General features: G+C 37.8%; 1 protein-coding gene and 1 non-coding gene across 2 annotated transcripts in view; one reads left to right on the forward strand and one right to left on the reverse strand.

Annotated features, from left to right (window-relative positions):
- CYLD (CYLD lysine 63 deubiquitinase) overlaps positions 1-20,238 on the forward strand; it is a 94,099-nt gene that overhangs the window by 38,587 nt on the left and 35,274 nt on the right. Inside the window, exons 4-5 of the mRNA XM_049786061.1 lie at positions 540-638; positions 4,445-4,561. Coding sequence (XP_049642018.1) covers positions 540-638; positions 4,445-4,561 — 216 coding nt within the window. The remainder of the gene's footprint in view (positions 1-539; positions 639-4,444; positions 4,562-20,238) is intronic.
- Positions 16,436-16,568, reverse strand: LOC126028779 (small nucleolar RNA SNORA51). Its single transcript, XR_007502493.1, has one exon. It is a non-coding gene; the product is annotated as a small nucleolar RNA SNORA51 (small nucleolar RNA).

Consider the following 20,238-nt stretch of genomic DNA (forward strand, 5'->3'; position numbering starts at 1 on the left):
TGACATAAGAATTATTATCAAACAAGTTTATTCTGCCCCTCTTTGAGAGTTTCACAGTTAATGATAGCATATTAAAGGTTCAAGTCTTGTGCCATTTAAAAAGTCCGTTGATTTTTGTTTGTCTTAGTATCTTCTAGAAGTATTTGAGTGCAGTATTTGAGCCTTTATAATACAAAGGCTATACTAGGAATATTGATTTAGAAAATCTTACAAAAAACTGTGTAAGGTTTTCTTTGTAGTGTTTTAACACATCAAATAAAATTGATTGAAAGGGATTACATTTTCAAGAAGTCAAAGCATTTAGCTGAATTGTATTTGGAGTGTATTTTCTCATATAAATTATGTTTTGAAGTACAGCATTGATTTTTTTTTGGTATTATCCCTTTCAATTTCTTTGATGGCCTTTACACATTTGTAGAACTACAATTACAATTTTTTGTTGTTAGAAAGAGGGTTTTGTTTCTGTTATTGTTTTGTGTCACTGTTTCTTCTTTTTAAGAGTTTGTTTTTATATTTAAAAATCATATTTACTGTTTCAGATAATGTGACGCAGGAAAGGAGGCCTCCCAAACTTTCCTTCATGCCAAGAGGTGTTGGGGACAAAGGTTCCTCCAGTCATAGTAAACCAAAGGTTCCAGGTAAGGATGAATGGGACACAGTTCTTTGGAAAAATTATTTTTGTGTTAGGCATTGTTATTTACCACACATTTTGTGGTAGCGTTTCATGTACACAAAATTCCAACACCACATTCTTCACCAGATGTTCCCCCTTACACTCTCCAACCCTGTTCCCTTCGCTCAACCCCCCTGTCATGGTAGCTATTGTCATCTGATTTGTCACAGTATTGGTGGCATTATGTTCCAGTGTAGACATATTTGAATACTTTTTTAGTAGTTTACCAAAAATGTTTTATAGCTACTATTGTGTAAATCAAGGGTTTCCAACTACTTTTAGGGGGTGCTCTCTTAAAGTGTGTTCAGGGGACCCAGCAGTCTCTCCCAGTGGGCCAGGACACAGTTTAATTCTAGGGTCTGAGGGTATGGGAGACCATATAGTGCCAGGGATTGAACTGGGTTTAGCTGCATTTAAGTCATGCCCCTTAATGCCCCGTCAGAGCACTTTTGCCTCACCTCATCTTTTTTGGAAGATGGGGCTATGGCCACATCTAAAGATGTTCAGAGCTTACTCTTCACTCTTTACAGGGGATTAAACCAGGCTTAATTCCATGGAAGGCAAGTGTCTTAACTCTAGTACTAGACAGTGCCCCAACATTTTTTCTGACTAATGAAAAGTTCTCTTGGAGGACTGTGTTTTTTTTTTTTTTTTGTGGTTTTTGGGTCACACCCGGCAGTGCTCAGGTATTATTTCTGGCTCCAGGCTCAGAAATTGCTCCTGGCAGGCATGGGGGACCATATGGGACACCAGGATTCAAACTGATGACCTCCTGCATGAAAGGCAAACGCCTTATCTCCATGCTATCTCTCCGGCCCCAGGGCTTTGTTTCTTGCTGTTTCCTATCTGGTTTGGCAACCCCTTCCTGTAACATTTTATATAAAAAATGTGCAACTTTGCAAAGTAATCATATATATTAATATTTTGTAGAATAAAATATTAAAGTATATGAGAGATCAGTTAGGTAGATTTTGCTAACTATATATAACATAGTTTGAAATTAAGTTCCAAACTTCTAAGCAAACCCTCCCAGAAGCTCCCCCAGAATACATGTGGAGATTTTAATTTTCATTTGTTTTCTTTAATGTCTACATAGCTCTTAGAATTATAGGGTTGAAGTTATAAACATTAAATAGCTCACTTAAAAGAACTAAGAACTTTTGTTAACACACATATGGGTTAGAAGGATATTTTTTCCTTAATTTAGGAAACAAAACTAATTTCACTTAATATAAAAGGAAATTGTGCTTTAAGAAGATTGTATGTTTTAGCACTGGAGAGCTAGTACAGCAGGCTTCCTTGTATGTGACCAGTCATGGTTCAATCCTCAATACTTTGTATTGTTGTTGAGCTCTGCTAGAAGTGATCCCTGAGTACAGAGTGTGAAATGTAATCCCTGAGAACTGCTACATCTCCCAAGCCCAAAATTAAAAAAAAATGCACAAAGAATGTTATATGTGGACTTAGAGATGGTACCAGGGTTAAAATGCTTGCTTTGCACACAACCAACCCTGGTTCAATTTCAAATACAGCATATGGTCCCCTGAGCACTGCTAGGAGTAATCCCTAAGCACAGAGTCAGGGGTAGCCCCTACATACCACCAGTGAGTATGGCTTAATCCTTCCCATAAAAAAGAATACTATATGTGATATTTGATTCTGGGAGGCTTATAACTCAGTAGGATATCTAGGTAATAGCGTTTTTATATTAACTAAAATAGAATAAAACTTGCTATGTTCATGTAAATATAAGTAATCTAAAGGTTATGTTAAGACACATCACCTTTGCTGTAGCAGATTTTGCCTAAATGTAATAAAACATTATCTGTCTTAAATTGAAAAATTCTATTTTGATGAGTTCTGGAGACCCTGCTTTCTCTCAATGGTGGCATGTCCTCTCATACCCAGGAGGGATCTTGTTTTGGACTGTCTGACTTAGTGTGACACTTTCTCATCTTTTATTTGAAGTGTCTGATTTAGGTAGAGTGACAGTTTCTCATCTTTTATTATTCTAATATATAAGAAATAAGTTATAGAGCTGGAAAGAGTTCAATGAATGAGATACTTGCCTTGCTTAAGCTGACCCAGGTTCCATCCTTGGCACCACATTTGGTTTTCTAAGCACAGAGCTAGGAATAAACACTGAGCACAGCTAAAAACCGAAAAAGAAGGAAAGAAAGACTTCTCCTACTCCTTTATTTTTCAAAAACATGAAATTAAGTAAAGAGTTTTGGCTAATAAGAAATTTGGCAAAAAATATTTCAAGTCGTTTAGGCCTTAAATATTTATATGTATATATCTTTATATAAATTATATATTTTATTTATATAAATATATATATATATATTGTTTTTGGCAGTGCTCAGGGCTTACTCCTAGTTCTGTGCTCAGTGATCATTCTTAGCTGGGATTAGGGGAACACATATGGGGTACTGGGGATTGAACCTGGGTCAGGTATGTGCAAAACAAGCACCCTACCTGCTATTCTATCATTCTGGCCCTTAAATCTTAAATTTCTGTTTTGTTTTTTATTTTACTTTTGGGCTACACCTGCAGTGATCAGGGATTATTATTGGCTCTGGGCTCAGGAATTATTCCTGGTGGGCTTGGGGTACTATATGGGATGCCAGGGATCAAACCTATGATGGCCAGGTGCAAGGCAAGTTCATTACTTTCTAAACTATCATGCTGGCTCCTAAACTTCAAATCTTTTAAACTTGATATTTATATTGCACATATATGTATATATTATTTTAATATTACTTTTTATGAAAGGAGATGTTTTTTATTTTAATTTAATTTTTGGAATGATAATGTCAGGGTTTCATGCATAAAATATTCTAACACCATGCCCTCAGAGTCTCACCACACCATACCAGACTAAGCTTCTCTCCACCATTGTCCCAGTGTCCCTTCCCCACTCCCTAGTATGTTCTCCCTCACACCACTCCTACAATGATACATGTCCTACTAAAGACCCATCTCAGTTTCTGTTGCCTTTGGGTATTTGTTGTTTCTTTATTGTTTCTTTATATACTGCATATGAAGGAGATCATTCTGTGTCCATCCCTCTCCTTCTGATTAATTTCACTCAGCATGGTACTCTTTAGATGTATTCATATATAGTGGCAAGTTGCATGATTTCATCTTTTCTTATAACTGAGTATTCCATTGTGTAGATGTACTATAGTTTCTTTATCCTGTCATCTGCTCTTAGATACTTGTGCTGTTTCTAGATTTTTGTTATTGTAAATAGTGCTGCAATGAACATAAGTGTACAAATAAAACATAAGTTTTTTCACGATAAAGATTTTGGGGCCTTGGGGTAAATGCCAACATAGTTTTTTTAAGAAATATCCATATTGTTCCAAAAAGGCTGGATCAGTTGATAACCCATACTAGCTGTGGATAAGGGTTCCTGAAAGAAATTGTTTGCAGATTAAATTTGTGAACTGGCATGTTCATAGAATAAGACTGGAAAATGGATAATTTGACAATTGAAAGTTAAAAGCTCTAGCATGTGGAATTATTTTTAAAAACAGTTATTATTTTAAAAGCATGATTTTCTTTCAACTTACTCCTGTTCCCTTACATATTGACTCTTTGACATTGCCAAATGGTGATCAAATTAAAAAAATTGAAGACAATAATAGATTGCATTGTATACATATGTTCATTATATAACTGGTGGTTAACTGCATGCATATTAATTTCTCTTAAAAGTTTTCCCATCATCTGACTTTGTTTTTTAAAAGTTTTCTTTTTCCATAGGATCTACCTCAGACCCTGGAAATAGAAACAGATCTGAATTATTTTATACCTTAAATGGGTCTTCTGTTGACTCACAGCCACAACCCAAATCAAAAAATACATGGTACATTGATGAAGGTAATCTGTAATGTTAATGTTATTTCTAACAGCCTTCTTAGCAAAAATGCCTTTGAGATAAAGAAGAAAGCTTTAGAAATAGTTTTTTCGAAATAGTCTTTCTCCTCAGCCTAAAATTATGTACACAATTTGAACTGCACTGTTATAAAAATAGATGTAACATTTAGAAAATATATTAGCAGCTTGTATTCTTTGTATAACTGACCTGTTTAGAATAGTCAGTTAAATCTGTCTGGGTCATTCTTGAGTTCTAAAGTACTCCCTTTTTTGTTTGTTTGTTTCACAAACACTTGGAAGTGCTCAAGGATTACTATTGATTCTGCCCTCAGGAATAATTCATTTGGGAACCATGTGGGAAGGATGCAAGTGGTCAAAGCTAGTTTGACTGTGTGCAAAGCAAGTACCCTGCCCACTGTACCATCTTTCCAGCTTTAAAGTGCTCCATTTTAAAAACGCTGCCTTTCCTTTGGTTTTGGGACATCATTTTTTCTGTTTTATTTTTCCTTTTTTTAATAAATAAATATTAAGTGTTCAATATGAATTCTGTATTCTTTTAGTCACTGAGATTATAGGGGTGAGAAAAAATTGATAGTCACTGACTATTCTTAGTTTATGATCAAGTTGTTAAGATAGAAATTACTAAATAATCACAACACAGATGTAGAATTGCAACCATGACGTGTGCAGCTCTAAGAGAGAATATTAAGAATGATTTAACTTGGAGAGCTCAGCAATGTTTCTTTTTTTGGTATGTTTTTGATTTTGGGGTCACACCTGGCAGTGCTCAGGGGTTATTCCTGGCTCTGTACTCTAAAGTCACTCCTGGCAGTCTGGGGACCATATGGGATGATGGGATTCAAACCACTGTGCTATCTCTCTGGCCCCAGCAATGTTTCTTAAGGATGAGTTGTATGTGAGCTTGGATTTACCAGAGTACTAGGTATCAAAGTGAAAGGGGCAGAAGAACCTTTTAAGTAGAGGGAATTTTTATGTACAAGTCCTGTGGAAAAGTGGAACCTTGTGTTTACCAAGGACTGAAAAGAGTAGTCCAGGATAACTAGAACAGAGAGGGAAAAGTGTAATTTAGGAGATGAAAATGGAAATAGGATAGGATGTAGAAAACCCAGGGAACTCCTATTGCAACAGATCTAACAGGTTCTGTGGAGTGAGTGAAAACAGCACGTAGATCAAGTATCTTCAGTGTAATAGCTTGAAATTTGTCTCAGAGCTCATAACCAATGCAAAAGGCAATGAATCCTACGTGGACCCGCTGTCTGATGGGCTTAGTCTACCCAGATATTTACCATATATGCATTTCTTTATCCTCCACCCCTTAATCATTTCTTTTGTCTGGTTAAGACTTTGTAGATGAAGGATGATGAGTCTGATGTGAATGGTTGTCTCTTATATAAATGGATGGTGAGATTAATACTGTTGCTAGGCTGGTTTCTTAGCATGTTAATGGAGTATGTTGAAAGGGCCAAATTGAATTGCCTATGTTAATGGAGTTTGTTGAAAGGAACCAGTCAAATCACATTCTGTTTTTTAGAGGGGGGTGGTGGTGGTTATCTGGCCTTTTCTTCCTTAAGTCCCTGGATAATATGCTTAACATTCCTGTTCAAAAGAAAAGGGAAACATTTTGAGGGATTTTCAGCTAAGTTTGGCCAGTGATCTTTTGAAGATCACATGGCTGCACAGAGGATAGTGGATTGAAGTCAAGGCTATATACAGACAAGGATCTCATTGAAAGCTCTTGCAGGGTTCAGTCATAGATTAGGACTAGAACTGACTTTCTGGGAAAGAGAGGGACAGAAGAGGTGTCTCTTTGATCATGGAGATCATATCTGTGCACAGATAGAAAATGAGAGCTCAAGATGACTTCATGCCCAAGATGGCCCTTGACTTTCTGGGTACCATACTTACTTAGTAATTGTGTGGGGAGGTGAGGGATTTGATTTTGCATATGTTATATTTGAGATGCCTTAAAAACTTTTCAATGGCAATTTGTCAAGAAGACAACTGGATATATAGATATGGGATTTAGAAGAGAAGTCAGATCTGATCTGTGGAGATACATTTATAGGCTAAATGTGATGATTGAAGTTCTATGAATAGTAATGCTTAAGGAGAGAGTGGATAAAGAGGCAAGTGAAGCCTAATTTGTCAGGAGCTAAATGGAAGAGTATAAGCCTGGGGTAGAAGAGAATAAGGTTTCAAAAGAAACTGTGGTATTAGAGAGAACAGGGATTAATACACTTGCCTATATTGCATATGGTCCCCTGAACATCATGACAAGGGGATGAGAGAAAACTGTGAGAAGATGGGGCTGGGAAGGAGAGAAGAGGACAGGACAGGAGAGGAAAATGTGATCAGATGTGGGGAAAGCCAAGAGCTAGAGCATGGTAGTGGTAGTACTGAGGGGACAAGATGGACATCACACACACTATTGTCTTAGCCAATGGAGTTGCCAGTAAGTGAGTTTGGGGAATTGTGTGTGTGTGTGTGTGTGAAGGAAAAATGTGCTCCTACCTATCTAAATTAGAAGTGTGCATTTCATTCTGAATTTCTTCTGTCTTCACTTTCAGTTCACATTCAAGACCTTTCAATTTCCTTCTCTTCTTCATTTTCACAATCACTATAGTTCAGATCCTTTGTTTGCTAAGTAAGTTGACATAGTGACCAGGGCTCCAACTGGTTTCTTTCCCTCAGCCTCGTTTCTTCTACATTTTTTGAACAATAATGACTCATTATCAACATCATCTCTGCAGTTGACATTTGTTAACTACTTATTTCTGCATTGTGATATGTACTTTTCCTGTTATTTTACTTTATTCTCACACAACTTTGAAAGGTAGGTAATTCTGTTCCAGTGTTAAATAACTGGCCTGAGGCCCCACAGCTGGAAGTGGTGGTGCCATTTTTTCAGCTCAGATCTGTTTGACACCAGAAGACAAGCTTTTGATCACCGCATGCATTTCTCTTTACATTATTCTTTGAATGATTTTTCTGAAACTACACCTGCTATGTCTTTCCTTTGCTTACTATCTATTAATACTTCTCTAGTCTTTGGAGATAAAAACCCTGATTCCTTACTTGTCTTGTTAGAGTCTCTATAGTGCCACTTCTTTCTTGTCTGTCATTTCTCTTGAACCCTGCTCCCACCAGGCTGACCCAGCACTTTGTTGGCATATGCTCTCACTGTTGCCTGGAAATCCTTCATTCACACTCTGACTTCTCCCCATGAGTTAAGTCTCAGCCTGGTCATTAGTTTCTTCAAAGTCTTTCTTCTTCCCTCCTACTTCTAGGTTCGAAGTGACATCATGACAGTTTTGCTTTCTTGCCTGGGAGACTGTGAATTCCTGGTTCCCATTTAGAAATTATGTGTAAGTTAAATGAAAAGAATATTAGGGGCTGGAGAGAAAGCCTAGTGGTAGCATGTATAAGGCCCTGCATTTGATCCCTTTGCACAAGCCTCCTGAGTACCACCAGGCTCTTCTGAGCATGACCAGTGTAGCTTCAGGCCTCCGTGTAGATTGAGTACTACTCATCAGGTTGTTAAGGCCAAATGTTATTGAGAAAAGCTAACATCCTCTAAACACTGTTGGGAGTGGTCCCTAAGTAAAAAAAAAATGTTTTTGAGTACTGTAGAACCTTATGATGACAATTTTTTTAGCTAACAAATAGATTCAGGTATGTTAGATATCCACAGGTGTTCCAATGAAAGTCTACTGTTGTGTTGGGGATAAATACTCACATGCAAATAGTTTGCACAGTCCTTTTGTCTTCCATATCTTTAGTTCTGTCTGGAATGCAGTGGCACTGGGAGGGGCTGAGGTGTGTGTTTGCAAGCCGGAGGCTTGTTTAAATGATGCTTCTACTGGAGGCCCTGTCTCCTTTTAGACTGCTTTCCTTAAAATTTTTCTCATGGAAGTCAGAAATATAGTATAGCAAGTTGGGTTCTTGCCTGCATGTGGCCAAGCCAGGTTCATTCTCTAGTATGTCCCCAGAGCCCTGCCAGGAGTGATTCATAAATGCAGAACCAGGAGTAAATCCCCAACACTGCTGGGTGTGGCCTAGAATCCAAACAAACAAACAAACAAAAAAAATTTTTTTTATATTTTAGCAGATGCTGTCTTAAAAACTTTTCCTGGAGTGAGCTGAAACTTCAAGGGATTGGCAAGAAAAAAAATCAGTCCCTTTGGGGAATCCCCTCACAGCTGGTCTTCAAATAGCACTGAGACTGTGTGTGGTGCAGGGCTCTGTAGTCCTGGCCTTTTTGCTGCCTGCTTTCTAAGGAAAACAAACTACTAAATCCCTCACTTTTTCATATGAAGTCATATGTTATACTAAGATCTCAGGAGCATGATATACTTTTATCATTCTTACTTTAGTATAATTTCTGTATTGTAGAATATGTAGACTTCGGATTCTATTTGTGCGGTTTAATGTTGTATAAATAATTTATGAAAGAAGACTGGTTTTAAATTTGGAATATGTAAAGTAACAAAATTTATGTGGACTAAAATTTATCCTTAAACTAGAATACCAAAATAATTAATGAAAAGAATAAGCATAATTGTTTCTCCAATTAATTTCATTGAACATATACATTTTTCTCTATACTTAAAACCAGTATTGAATATTTTATTATGTTAATAGCTATACCAAGTGCCATGATTCAGTTCTGACAAAGAATAATACATTTCCTATTCTTCTGAGATGCTCTGCTTGGCAGGAAATGTTTAGACAAAGTGTGATAGGTGCAGTTAAGGAAATGGACGAGGTGAGAACACCTGGATAGGAGGTTACCATTGAGTGGTTTGGAAAATATTCTTTGAAGAAAGGGTTAATGTGATACCTGGTTTGCTATTGGAGCCTAGGGCTCCAAAACGAGGATCTGGTGAGATGCAGACCTGGAAGCAAATGTTGATGCAGGAAATAATCCACACAAGTGAAAAGGTACAAGAATGGGTTCAGGATATTCAGCACAAAAGCAAGGAATCCAACCACACAAATGTTCTGCTCCAAAGAAGGAATGCAGTTTAGTGGAGAAAGACCAAAGTATGAGTGCCTGCCTTCCTCAGATGCCTGCTTTTTTTTTTTTAACAAGAACTGGGCCACACCCTAGAGTGGGAGAGGAAGACCAAGTAGGGAACAATCCAATAATTTCATCACCAGATTACACCCTAGGGTGTAGTATGAATATTGATTAGGGTAGAGAATATTGATTAGGGACCAAAGAAAGACCTTGGCAGGATCTTTCCATGTATGACATGATTGTAGCATAGTTCCAAGGAGAGTGGTGTATGAAATGCATGTGGATAGGTAGGTAGAAAGTATGTTATTCAACACCTTTCTTGAGATCTTTTTTTTTTTTTTTTTAGTTCAGAGATCTTTTATTTTTTTTAATAATATAATTTTTATTTTGATCATAGTGGCTTACATATTGTTGACAATAATATTTTAGGTATATATTTACATAAAATCAGGGGGGATTCCCATCCCTAAATTGTCCTCCCTACTCCTCCGTTTTTGTCCTACCTCCCATTTCCTCTTCCCTCACCTCCAGGGCGTCTAGAATATGTGGTCCCCTCTGTATCTAACCCACTACTTAGTAGTCTTGCATCAGTTTGGTCTTGATGCCTCCCTTATTTCCCCCTCTAAGTGGGGGCAGGGCTAGCTAGTACAAGTTGCGTGGTTTTGCCTGAAAAAGAGAAAATAAATAAACTGGGGGTAAGAGTCTAATACCCCGAAAATGGGCTGAATCCTTCTAGAGGTTCTCATCATCGATTTGGGAAATGAATGAGAAAAAGAAGGTGAAACACTCCACCAGTACCAAAAGAAGTGTCAAATATCCAGTGAAGACTCCAGCTATATCGATAAGCACCACAAAAGAAACAGATAAAAAACAAAACAAAACAAACAAAAAACAAAAACAAACAAAAAAACACGCCGTGGTCTTGAAATAAGAAACATGGCATAGCACATATCAAAAGAAAAGAAAGGAAGAGAAAAAAAAATAAGGATAATTGGGGACAACAATTTCAATAATCACATTCAAACACAGTAAATATTGGGGTCATTCGAAAAGGAATTCACTTGCCCTATGCGATATGGGGTTTCTCCGTCCTTGGAGTATACTGTCATGGGATCAGCTCTAGTCTTTGCTCAGGATCATTACTCTTCCGGTGGTGGGTGTTTTTTTTTTTTGTTTGTTTGTTTTTTTTTGGTGTGTGGAGGACTTCTGCTCTGTCCAGGGTGATACAATCAGAGCTCTGTGTTTAGAGGTCTCAGTATCTATACAGATCCTGAGGTGGGACTTATGGTGAAGTCAGTCTTTGTGAATCTAGAGGTTCTGTTACCTCAGTGCCATTTTAATCCATCTTCTGTGGTTGGTGATCTTGGTCTTTGCCCTGAACCTAGGATGGCACCTAGGATAGCGTCTTTCTTTGTGCTTCCAGAAGCCCCTTTCCATTACAATTGTCTCTGCCGGACCTTTGGGACTGGGGATCATGCTTATTGTGCAGGTCTTAGTTCAAACCCTAGACTAGGGCTTTTTTATTGGTCCCAAGATGTATACAGTCTGGTCGTGGTTCTAGTATCCAGTCATCTGTAAATCACGATCTTGGCTTTTGGACCTACCAAAGGGTGCCACGTCTTCTGGTTTTGTCTTGTCGTTAGCTGGTGAGGTAGGCTAAACTGCTCTAAGGTCAAGTTGTTCACATTTTCCTCATTGTCGGGATATCATGTTAGAGCTGGCCCTTGTTGTTGACCCTGCAGTAATAAGGCTGTCCCAGATGGAGTTTGTTTCTTGCAGCTGTTGTGAAGAGCTGTGCCGTTTCTATGTCTGGGATCCAGGGTTCAAGGCTGGTTGAATGGTATCTAATCACCTGAGGTCTAAGTTGATTCCACATGACATATTTTCAAGGTAGGAGATAACCCTGTATTGTAAACAACTATGAGTTCCCATCTCTAGTAGATAAGAGCTCTTTTTTTTTATATATGTAAGATTTCCCCTTTATTTAGTGTGCCTTTGCAGAGGGAAGTGGTGCTCCATTATGTTGTCGGTGTATTTGGGTTGGACAGAGTGGGTAACCGAAATAGGTCGCATACCCAAAAACGATTTAAAAAAAAAAAAAAAGAAATAAAAGTGTAGTGCCCACAAATGTATATGTAGGGCAAACATTTAACAAAATAAAAAAGAAATAAAAAAAAGAAATAAAATGAGTTAGCGAAGTTTTTAAAGGACCAAAGTGGTGCAAAAGACTACTTTACATTTGGGGGAGAACAGGTAAAGAGGTGGTGTATTACAGGTCTTATGCCTATGTTGAAAGTACGGTTTTTCCCGTTGTCTTTTGGATTTTTCTTGTGGTGTGTGGGTTCCCAGGCATCTTCCAATCACACCCCCTGACCTTCTTCAGATTGGTAAAAATTTGCGGCAGGGAAGTCTTGGAGGAGTTCTTGCATTGGGGATACTATTGGACCTAAGTCTGGTTTCAGGAAACAGTCCACGTTAGGGGGAGATGGTAGGGAGGGTCTCGTAGCATGAGTCCACAGGGAAGTTGGCTGTCTTTTCTTGCAGGAGACAAGGTGTGGGTTTGGCTGGGTGTCCCCTCTCCTGGGTGCTGGGTACTGGTTCGTTGGGTAGGAGGTTGATCTTGATGCCTAGAAGATTAAGGACTGAGGGTGAAGAGTTTTAATATGGTGGGAGATCTGGATGGGATTGAGGGGTGATGGGATAGTTGGATTTCCGGGGGGGAGAAAGGGGAAGGTATATGGGAGGGGTATGAAGGAAGAGAAAAGAGAAAATACCGTAGAAAGAAAGGGAAAAGAGAAAGGGGAAAAAGTAAAGAGAAGAATAGTAGAGAAAAAAAGAAAAAAGTAGCGAGAAGAAGGGAGAGAATAGCAAGGGAATGCTGGTTTGGTTGAATGTGTTCGATGACTAGAGCCTGTAGTTTAGGTCTGTACGTCGCAGGTACTGCTTTGGTGGTCTGACTGGTCCCGTGCTTCAATTCCTAAAAGAAGGTTTAACCTAGAGATAAAGTGTATGTTAAAGAGTTTTCTCGTGGCCATCTCGTAGTGCAATCAAGGTATGGTATCTCGTGTGGTATCCCGAGTTGCCATCTTAGTTAGTCCGCCCTTTGTATCTAAGGGTGCCCGTGGACAGAAAATCTGAGAGGTTATTTAAAATATAGCAAGGTAAAGGTATTAAAACGTAGTGTTATGGTATGTTGCCATTGCAGTCCGTGATTTCCCGTGGTGTTCTAACTTGTGTTCCTGTTTACGATCTCTAAGGGATTATTGTGGGCTTTTGTTGTGGGAGTCTGATTACATACCTGTTCTCTCTATGTTTCTGTTTCTGTTGTTGCTGTTTTCTTTGTGGTATAATGTGCAGTCAAGAGTTTGCGTTATTCCTTTTTCATGTATTTTGGACACTGCTCCCACGTATATGTTGACTATTACAGTGTTCGGAGTTTCTACCCTGTTAAACCCTGTTGTATGATTGTTAGGTATTAGTTGTGTGTAAAATATATGTTCTAGGTGTTTCAGAATAGTGCTACCATTCTGTGTTTATCTTTTGTCTTCTGACTTACTTCGTTTAACATAACATGATCTAGGTCCATCCACGTTGCTGCAAAGTCTGTGATTGTATCATTTCTAACTGCCATGTAATATTCCATTGTGTATATGTACCACATCTTGATGATCCATTCATCCGTTGTTGGACATCTAGGTTGGTTCCAAGATTTGGCTATTATACTGAGTGCTGCGATAAATAGTGGGGTGCATACGTATTTTGGAATGAATGTCCTTCCATCTTGTGGGTATATGCCTAGGAGAGCAATTGCTGGGTCAAATGGCAGCTCAATTCTGAGTTCTTTGAGCACTCTCCAGACTTTCCTCCATACGTGTTGGACTAGGGGACATTCCCACCAGCAGTGGATGAGAGTTCCTTTCATACCGCATCCCCGCCAACAAAGGTTGTTTCCATTATTTTTGATGTGAGCCATCCTCACTGGTGTAAGGTGGTATCTCATTGTTGTCTTGATTTGGATCTCCCTGATGATGAGTGAAGGTGAGCATGTTTTCATGTGTTTGTTGGCCATCCTTCTGTCTTCCTCAGAGAAGTGTCTATTCATTTCATCTTCCCATTTTTTTATAGCTTTGTTTGGTTTTGGGGGGCTCAGCTTTCTGAGTGCTTTGTATGTTCTAGATATCAGCCCTTTATCTGATATGTCGAGTGAAAAGATTTTTTCCCATTCTGTTAGCTGTCTTCTTGCGTTAAGTAGGGTTTCTTTTGCCATGCAGAAGCTTTTTAGTTTGATGTAGTCCCACTTGTTTATATTTGATGCTAACGTTCTTGCCATTGGTGCTCCATTCTCAAAGATCTTTTTGATATATAGGTCTTCGAGTGTTCTGCCTATTTTGTTCTCGATAAACTTTATGGATTCGGGTCTGATTTCAAGGTCTTTGATCCATTTTGAGTTGATTTTTGTATAAGGAGTAAGGTATGGGTTGATTTTCACTTTCGTACATGTGGTTTTCCAGTTGTACCAACACCATTTGTTGAATAGGCTCTCCTTGCTCCACTTCAGATTCTTGCCTCTTTTATCAAATATTAGTTGGCTATATACCTGGGGGTTTATGTCTGGAAATTCTGTTCTGACCCACTGGTCTGAGGTCCTGTCTCTGTTCCAGTACCATGCTGTTTTGATTACTATGGCTTTATAGTATAATTTCAGGTTAGGTAAGGAGATGCCTCCCAGCTTCTTGTTTTTCAGTATTTGTTTGGCTATCCTGGGTCTTTTGTGGTTCCAGATGAATTTTGTGAATGATTGTTCTAATTCTTTAAAGAATTGTGTCTGGATTTGGATGGGGATTGCATTAAATCTATATAGGAGTTTGGGTAGGATAGTCATTTTGATTATGTTTATTCTACCTATCCATGAGCATGGGATGTTCTTCCATTTCTTTAGATCGTCTTCAATTTCTTTCTGAAGTGTTTTGAAGTTTCCCTGGTATAGGTCTTTCACTTCTCTTGTAAGGTTGATTCCTAGATACTTGATATTTTTTGAAACTATCTTAAATGGTATTGTATTTTTAATCTCTCTCTCCTCAACTTCATTGTTTGTATATAAAAACGCTACTGTCTTTTGTGTATTGACTTTGTAACCAGCCACTTTGCTGTATTGGTTAATTGTTTCTAGCAGTTTTACTGTGGTCTCTTTAGGGTTTTTGATGTATATCATCATATCGTCGGCAAATAGAGATAGCTTGTGTTCCTCTTTCCCAATTTGAATTCCTTTGATTTCCTTCTCTTGTCGGATTGCTATTGCTAGGACTTCTAAGGTTATATTGAATAAAAGTGGAGAGAGTGGACAGCCTTGCCTAGTTCCTGATCTTAGTGGGAATGCTTCTAGTTTCTCACCATTGAGTATAATGTTGGCTGTAGGCTTTTCATATATGGCTGTAACTATCTTGAGGAAGGTTCCTTCTAACCCTATTTTGCTGAGTGTCTTTAACATGAAAGGATGTTGGATTTTGTCAAACGCCTTCTCTGCATCGATTGATATGATCATGTGGTTTTTGTCCTTCATGTTGTTGATGTGGTGTATAATGTTGATTGACTTGCGTATGTTGAACCAACCTTGCATTCCTGGGATGAATCCCACTTGATCGTGATGTATGATCTTTCTGATGAAGTGCTGGATTCGGTTTGCTAATATTTTATTGAGTATCTTTGCATCTTTGTTCATTAGTGAGATTGGTCTGTAGTTTTCTTTTTTGGTGGTGTCTTTGCCTTCTTTGGGAATGAGTGTGATATTAGCCTCATAAAAGGAGTTGGGGAGGATTCCTGTTTTTTCTATGGTTTGGAAGAGCCTATGGAAAAGTGGTAGTAACTCTTCCTGAAATGTTTGATAGAATTCACCTGTAAATCCATCTGGGCCTGGGCTTTTGTTCTTAGGGAGTTTTTTAATTACATCTTCAATTTCCTCTGAGGTGATTGGTCTGTTTAGGATTTCTATATCTTCCTTTTCCAGTCTTGGAAGAGGGTGTTTTTCCAAGAATCTATCGATTTCTACTGGGTTCTCTAGCCTAGTTGAGTATAGTTGTTCATAATATGATCTCATGATATGTTGTATTTCTTGGGGTTCTGTTGTAATATCTCCCCTTTCATTTGTGATCCTACTGATTTGGGTGTTTTCCCTCTTTTTTTTGGTGAGTTTTGCCAGTGGTTTGTCTATCTTGTTTATTTTTTTCGAAAAACCAACTCCTGGTCTCATTGATTTTTTGTATTGTTTTCTTAGTTTCTATGTTGTTTATTTCTGCTCTGGTTTTTATTATTTCTTGCCTTCTGGATGTGGTTGGATTTCTCTGTTGCTGTTGTTCCAATTCTTTGAGGTGATCTTTTAAACTGTTGGTTTTGTTATTTTCCTGTTTCTTGACATAGGCCTGTATTGCTATGAGTTTCCCCCTAATTACTGCTTTTGCTGTGTCCCATAAATTTTGACATGTTGTCTCTTCATTGTCATTTGTCTCAAGGAATCTTTTTATTTCTTCCTTGAGTTGTTCTTTGATCCAGCTGTTGTTCAGCAGCATGTTGTTTAATCTCCAGGTATTAGTTTTTCTCCATTGCTTCTTCTTGACCTCAATTTTGAGCTCTGTTGCATAGTGATCTGAGAGGGTACTTCTAATGATCCTTACCTTTGTGGTCTTATATAGGTTGGCTTTGAATCCTAAGACATGGTCTATTCTGGAAAAGGTTCCACGTGGGCTTGAGAAGAATGTGTATTCTGCTTTCTGGGGGTGGAGGGCTCTATATAAGTCTATTAGCCCTAAATCTTCTAATTTTTCATTCAGAGCTCTTTTTTTTTTTGTCCCCCAATTCACAATACATACCCGGCAAGGGTCCTGTGTTGAGGTGTATATGGGGTGCCTTTACTGTACCTCCTCTTTCTATACAGCCAGTGTAAAGAACACAGCCTGTGGTAAGAATTGGGAGGCCTTATTTTATCTTTTATTTATTTTATTTTTTTTCCTTCAGGGCAAACTAAAGTTGTTTTTTTTTTTAAGTAAGAATTCATTTAAAGGACAAAATTGATTAACATAATGAGGTAAACTAATATAACATAATATAGTGACATAACATAACATATAATATAATTGATATAATAATAATACATGTAAGTCAAAGAAAGTTTCTGATTAAAAACACAATTTTTTTTTCATAATGGCTTACATATCTTTCACTGTACTATTTTGGGTACATATTCACATTGAATCAGGGGAATACCCATCACCTAATATGTCCTCTTCTCAATCAAAAATCAAATATACTGAAAATAGGCAGAGTCCTGTCTAGAGGCTTCCAACCTCAGTTTGAGAGAGGATGTGAAAAAAGTAATTAAAATACCACAACAATACACACACACACACAAAAAAAATATCGAATTAAATAACCGATAAGCACCACAACAATAAAGACAGGAACCACACAATAATCTCGGTTCTGAAATCAAATCATACTCAAGTGCAAAAAGAAAGAGAAAGACAAAACAAAATAAAATAAAATAATATTGGAGACATCAACCGTAATCTCCACACCAAAATAAAGACGTCAAAAAAAATAGATCATTTATTCTCCTCTTGCTGCTTTCGTGGTATGTGGAAAACTTCTACTTTATCTTGGATGGTAAAATCAGACCTGTTTCTAGAGGTCTTAGTGGCTGTGCAGATCAGTGAATGGAGTTTATGAAGTCTTTCTTTGTGGTTCTAGCAGTTATGCTTCTTCAATGTCCTTTTTTTGTTTTTTATGTGTTCTAGGTGTTTCAGAATAGTGCTACCATTCTGTGTTTTTCTTTTGTCTTCTGACTTACTTCGTTTAACATAATATGATCTAGGTCCATCCACGTTGCTGCAAAGTCTGTGATTATATCATTTCTAACTGCCATGTAATATTCCATTGTGTATATGTACCACATCTTGATGATCCATTCATCCGTTGTTGGACATCTAGGTTGGTTCCAAGATTTGGCTATTATACTGAGTGCTGCGATAAATAGTGGGGTGCATACGTATTTTGGAATGAATGTCCTTCCATCTTGGGGATATATGCCTAGGAGAGCAATTGCTGGGTCAAATGGCAGCTCAATTCTGAGTTCTTTGAGCACTCTCCAGACTTTTCTCCATAGATGTTGGACCAAGGGACATTCCCACCAGCAATGAATGAGAGTTCCTTTCATACCACATCCTCTCCAACAAAGGTTGTTCCCATTATTTTTGATGTGAGCCAACCTCACTGGTGTGAGGTGGTATCTCATTGTTGTCTTGATTTGGATCTCCCTGATGATGAGTGAAGGTGAGCATGTTTTCATGTGTTTGTTGGCCATCCTTCTCTCTTCCTCAGAGAAATGTCTATTCATTTCATCTCCCCATTTTTTTATGGCTTCATTTGGTTTTGAAGGACTCAGGTTTCTGAGCGCTTTGTATGTTCTAGATATCAGCCCTTTATCTGATATATCAAGTGAAAAGAGTTTTTTCCCATTCTGTTAGCTGTCTTCTTGCATTAAGTAGGGTTTCTTTTGCCATGCAGAAGCTTTTTAGTTTGATATAGTCCCATTTGTTTATAGTTGATGCTAACGTTTTTGCCATTGGTGCTCCATTCTCAAAGACCCTTTTAATATAAAGGTCTTTGAGTGTTCTGCCTATTTTATTCTCGATAAACTTTATAGATTCAGGTCTGATTTCCAGATCTTTGATCCATTTTGAGTTGACTTTTGTATAAGGAGTGAGATATGGGTCGATTTTCACTTTCGTGCATATGAGTTTCCAGTTGTACCAACACCATTTGTTGAATAGGCTTTCTTTGTTCCATTTCATATTCTTGCCTCTTTTATCAAATATTAGTTGGCTATATATCTGGGGGTTTATGTCTGGGAATTCTGTTCTAATCCACTGATCTGAGGTCCTGTCTCTGTTCCAGTACCATGCTGTTTTTATTACTATGGCTTTATAGTATAGTTTCAAGTTAGGTAAGGAGATACCTCCCAACTTCTCATTTTTCAGAATGTGTTTAGCTATCCTGGGTCTTCTATGGTTCCAAATGAATTTTATAATTGATTGTTCTATTTCTTTAAAGAATTGTGTCTGGATTTGGATAGGGATTGCATTAAATCTATATAGCAATTTGGGTAAAATAGTCATTTTGATTATGTTAATTCTACCTATCCATGAGGATGGGATGTTCTTCCATTTCTTTAGATCGTCTTCAATTTCTTTCTGAAGTGTTTTGAAGTTTCCCTGGTATAGATCTTTCACTTCTCTTGTAAGGTTAATTCCTAGGTATTTGATATTTTTTGATACTATCTTAAATGGAATTGTATTTTTAATCTCTCTCTCCTCAACTTCATTGTTTGTATATAAAAACGCTACTGTCTTTTGTGTATTGACTTTGTATCCAGCCACTTTACTGTATTGGTTGATTGTTTCTAGGAGTTTTTCTGTGGATTCTTTAGGGTTTTTGATGTATATCATCATATCATCAGCAAATAGAGCTAGCTTGTGTTCCTCTTTCCCTACTTGAATTCCTTTGATTCCCTTCTCTTGTCGGATTGCTATTGCTAGGACTTCTAAGGTTATATTGAATAAGAGTGGAGAGAGTGGACAGCCTTGCCTAGTTCCTGACCTTAGTGGGAATGCTTCTAGTTTCTCGCCATTAAGTATAATGTTGGCTGTAGGCTTTTCATAAATAGCTGTAACTATCTTAAGGAAGGTTCCTTCTAACCCTATTTTGCTGAGTGTCTTTAACATGAACGGATGTTGGATTTTGTCAAACGCCTTCTCTGCATCGATTGATATGATCATGTGGTTTTTGTCCTTCATGTTGTTGATGTGGTGTATAATGTTGATTGACTTGCGTATGTTGAACCAACCTTGCATTCCTGGGATGAATCCCACTTGATCATGATATATGATCTTTTTGATGAGGTGTTGGATTCGGTTTGCTAATATTTTATTGAGTATCTTTGCATCAATGTTCATTAGTGAGATTGGTCTGTAGTTTTCTTTTTTGGTGGTGTCTTTGCCTTCTTTAGGAATGAGTGTGATATTAGCCTCATAAAAGGAGTTGGGGAGGATTCCTGTTTTTTCTATGGTTTTGAAAAGCCTATGGAACAGTGGTAATAAGTCTTCTTGAAATGTTTGATAGAATTCACCTGTAAATCCATCTGGGCCTGGGCATTTGTTCTTAGGGAATCTTTTAATTACGTCTTCAATTTCCTCTGAAGTGATTGGACTGTTTAGAGTTTCTAGGTCTTCCTTTTCCAGTCTTGGAAGAGAGTGTTTGTCCAAGAATCTGTCGATTTCTGGTGGGTTCTCTAGCCTAGTTGAATATAGTTGTTCATAATATGATCTCATGATATGTTGTATTTCTTGGGGTTCTGTTGTAATCTCTCCCCTTTCATTGGTGATCCTAGTGATTTGGGTGTTTTCCCTCTTTTTTTTGGTAAGTTTTGCCAATGGTTTGTCTATCTTATTTATTTTTTCGAAAAACCAACTCCTGGTCTCATTGATTTTTTGTATTGTTTTCTTAGTCTCTATGTTGTTTATTTCTGCTCTGGTTTTTATGATTTCTTGCCTTCTGGTTGTGGTTGGATTTCTCTGTTGCTGTTGTTCCA

This window comes from Suncus etruscus, chromosome 14 (genome assembly GCF_024139225.1).
Source record: "Suncus etruscus isolate mSunEtr1 chromosome 14, mSunEtr1.pri.cur, whole genome shotgun sequence".
NCBI classification, from domain to species: Eukaryota; Metazoa; Chordata; class Mammalia; order Eulipotyphla; family Soricidae; genus Suncus; species Suncus etruscus.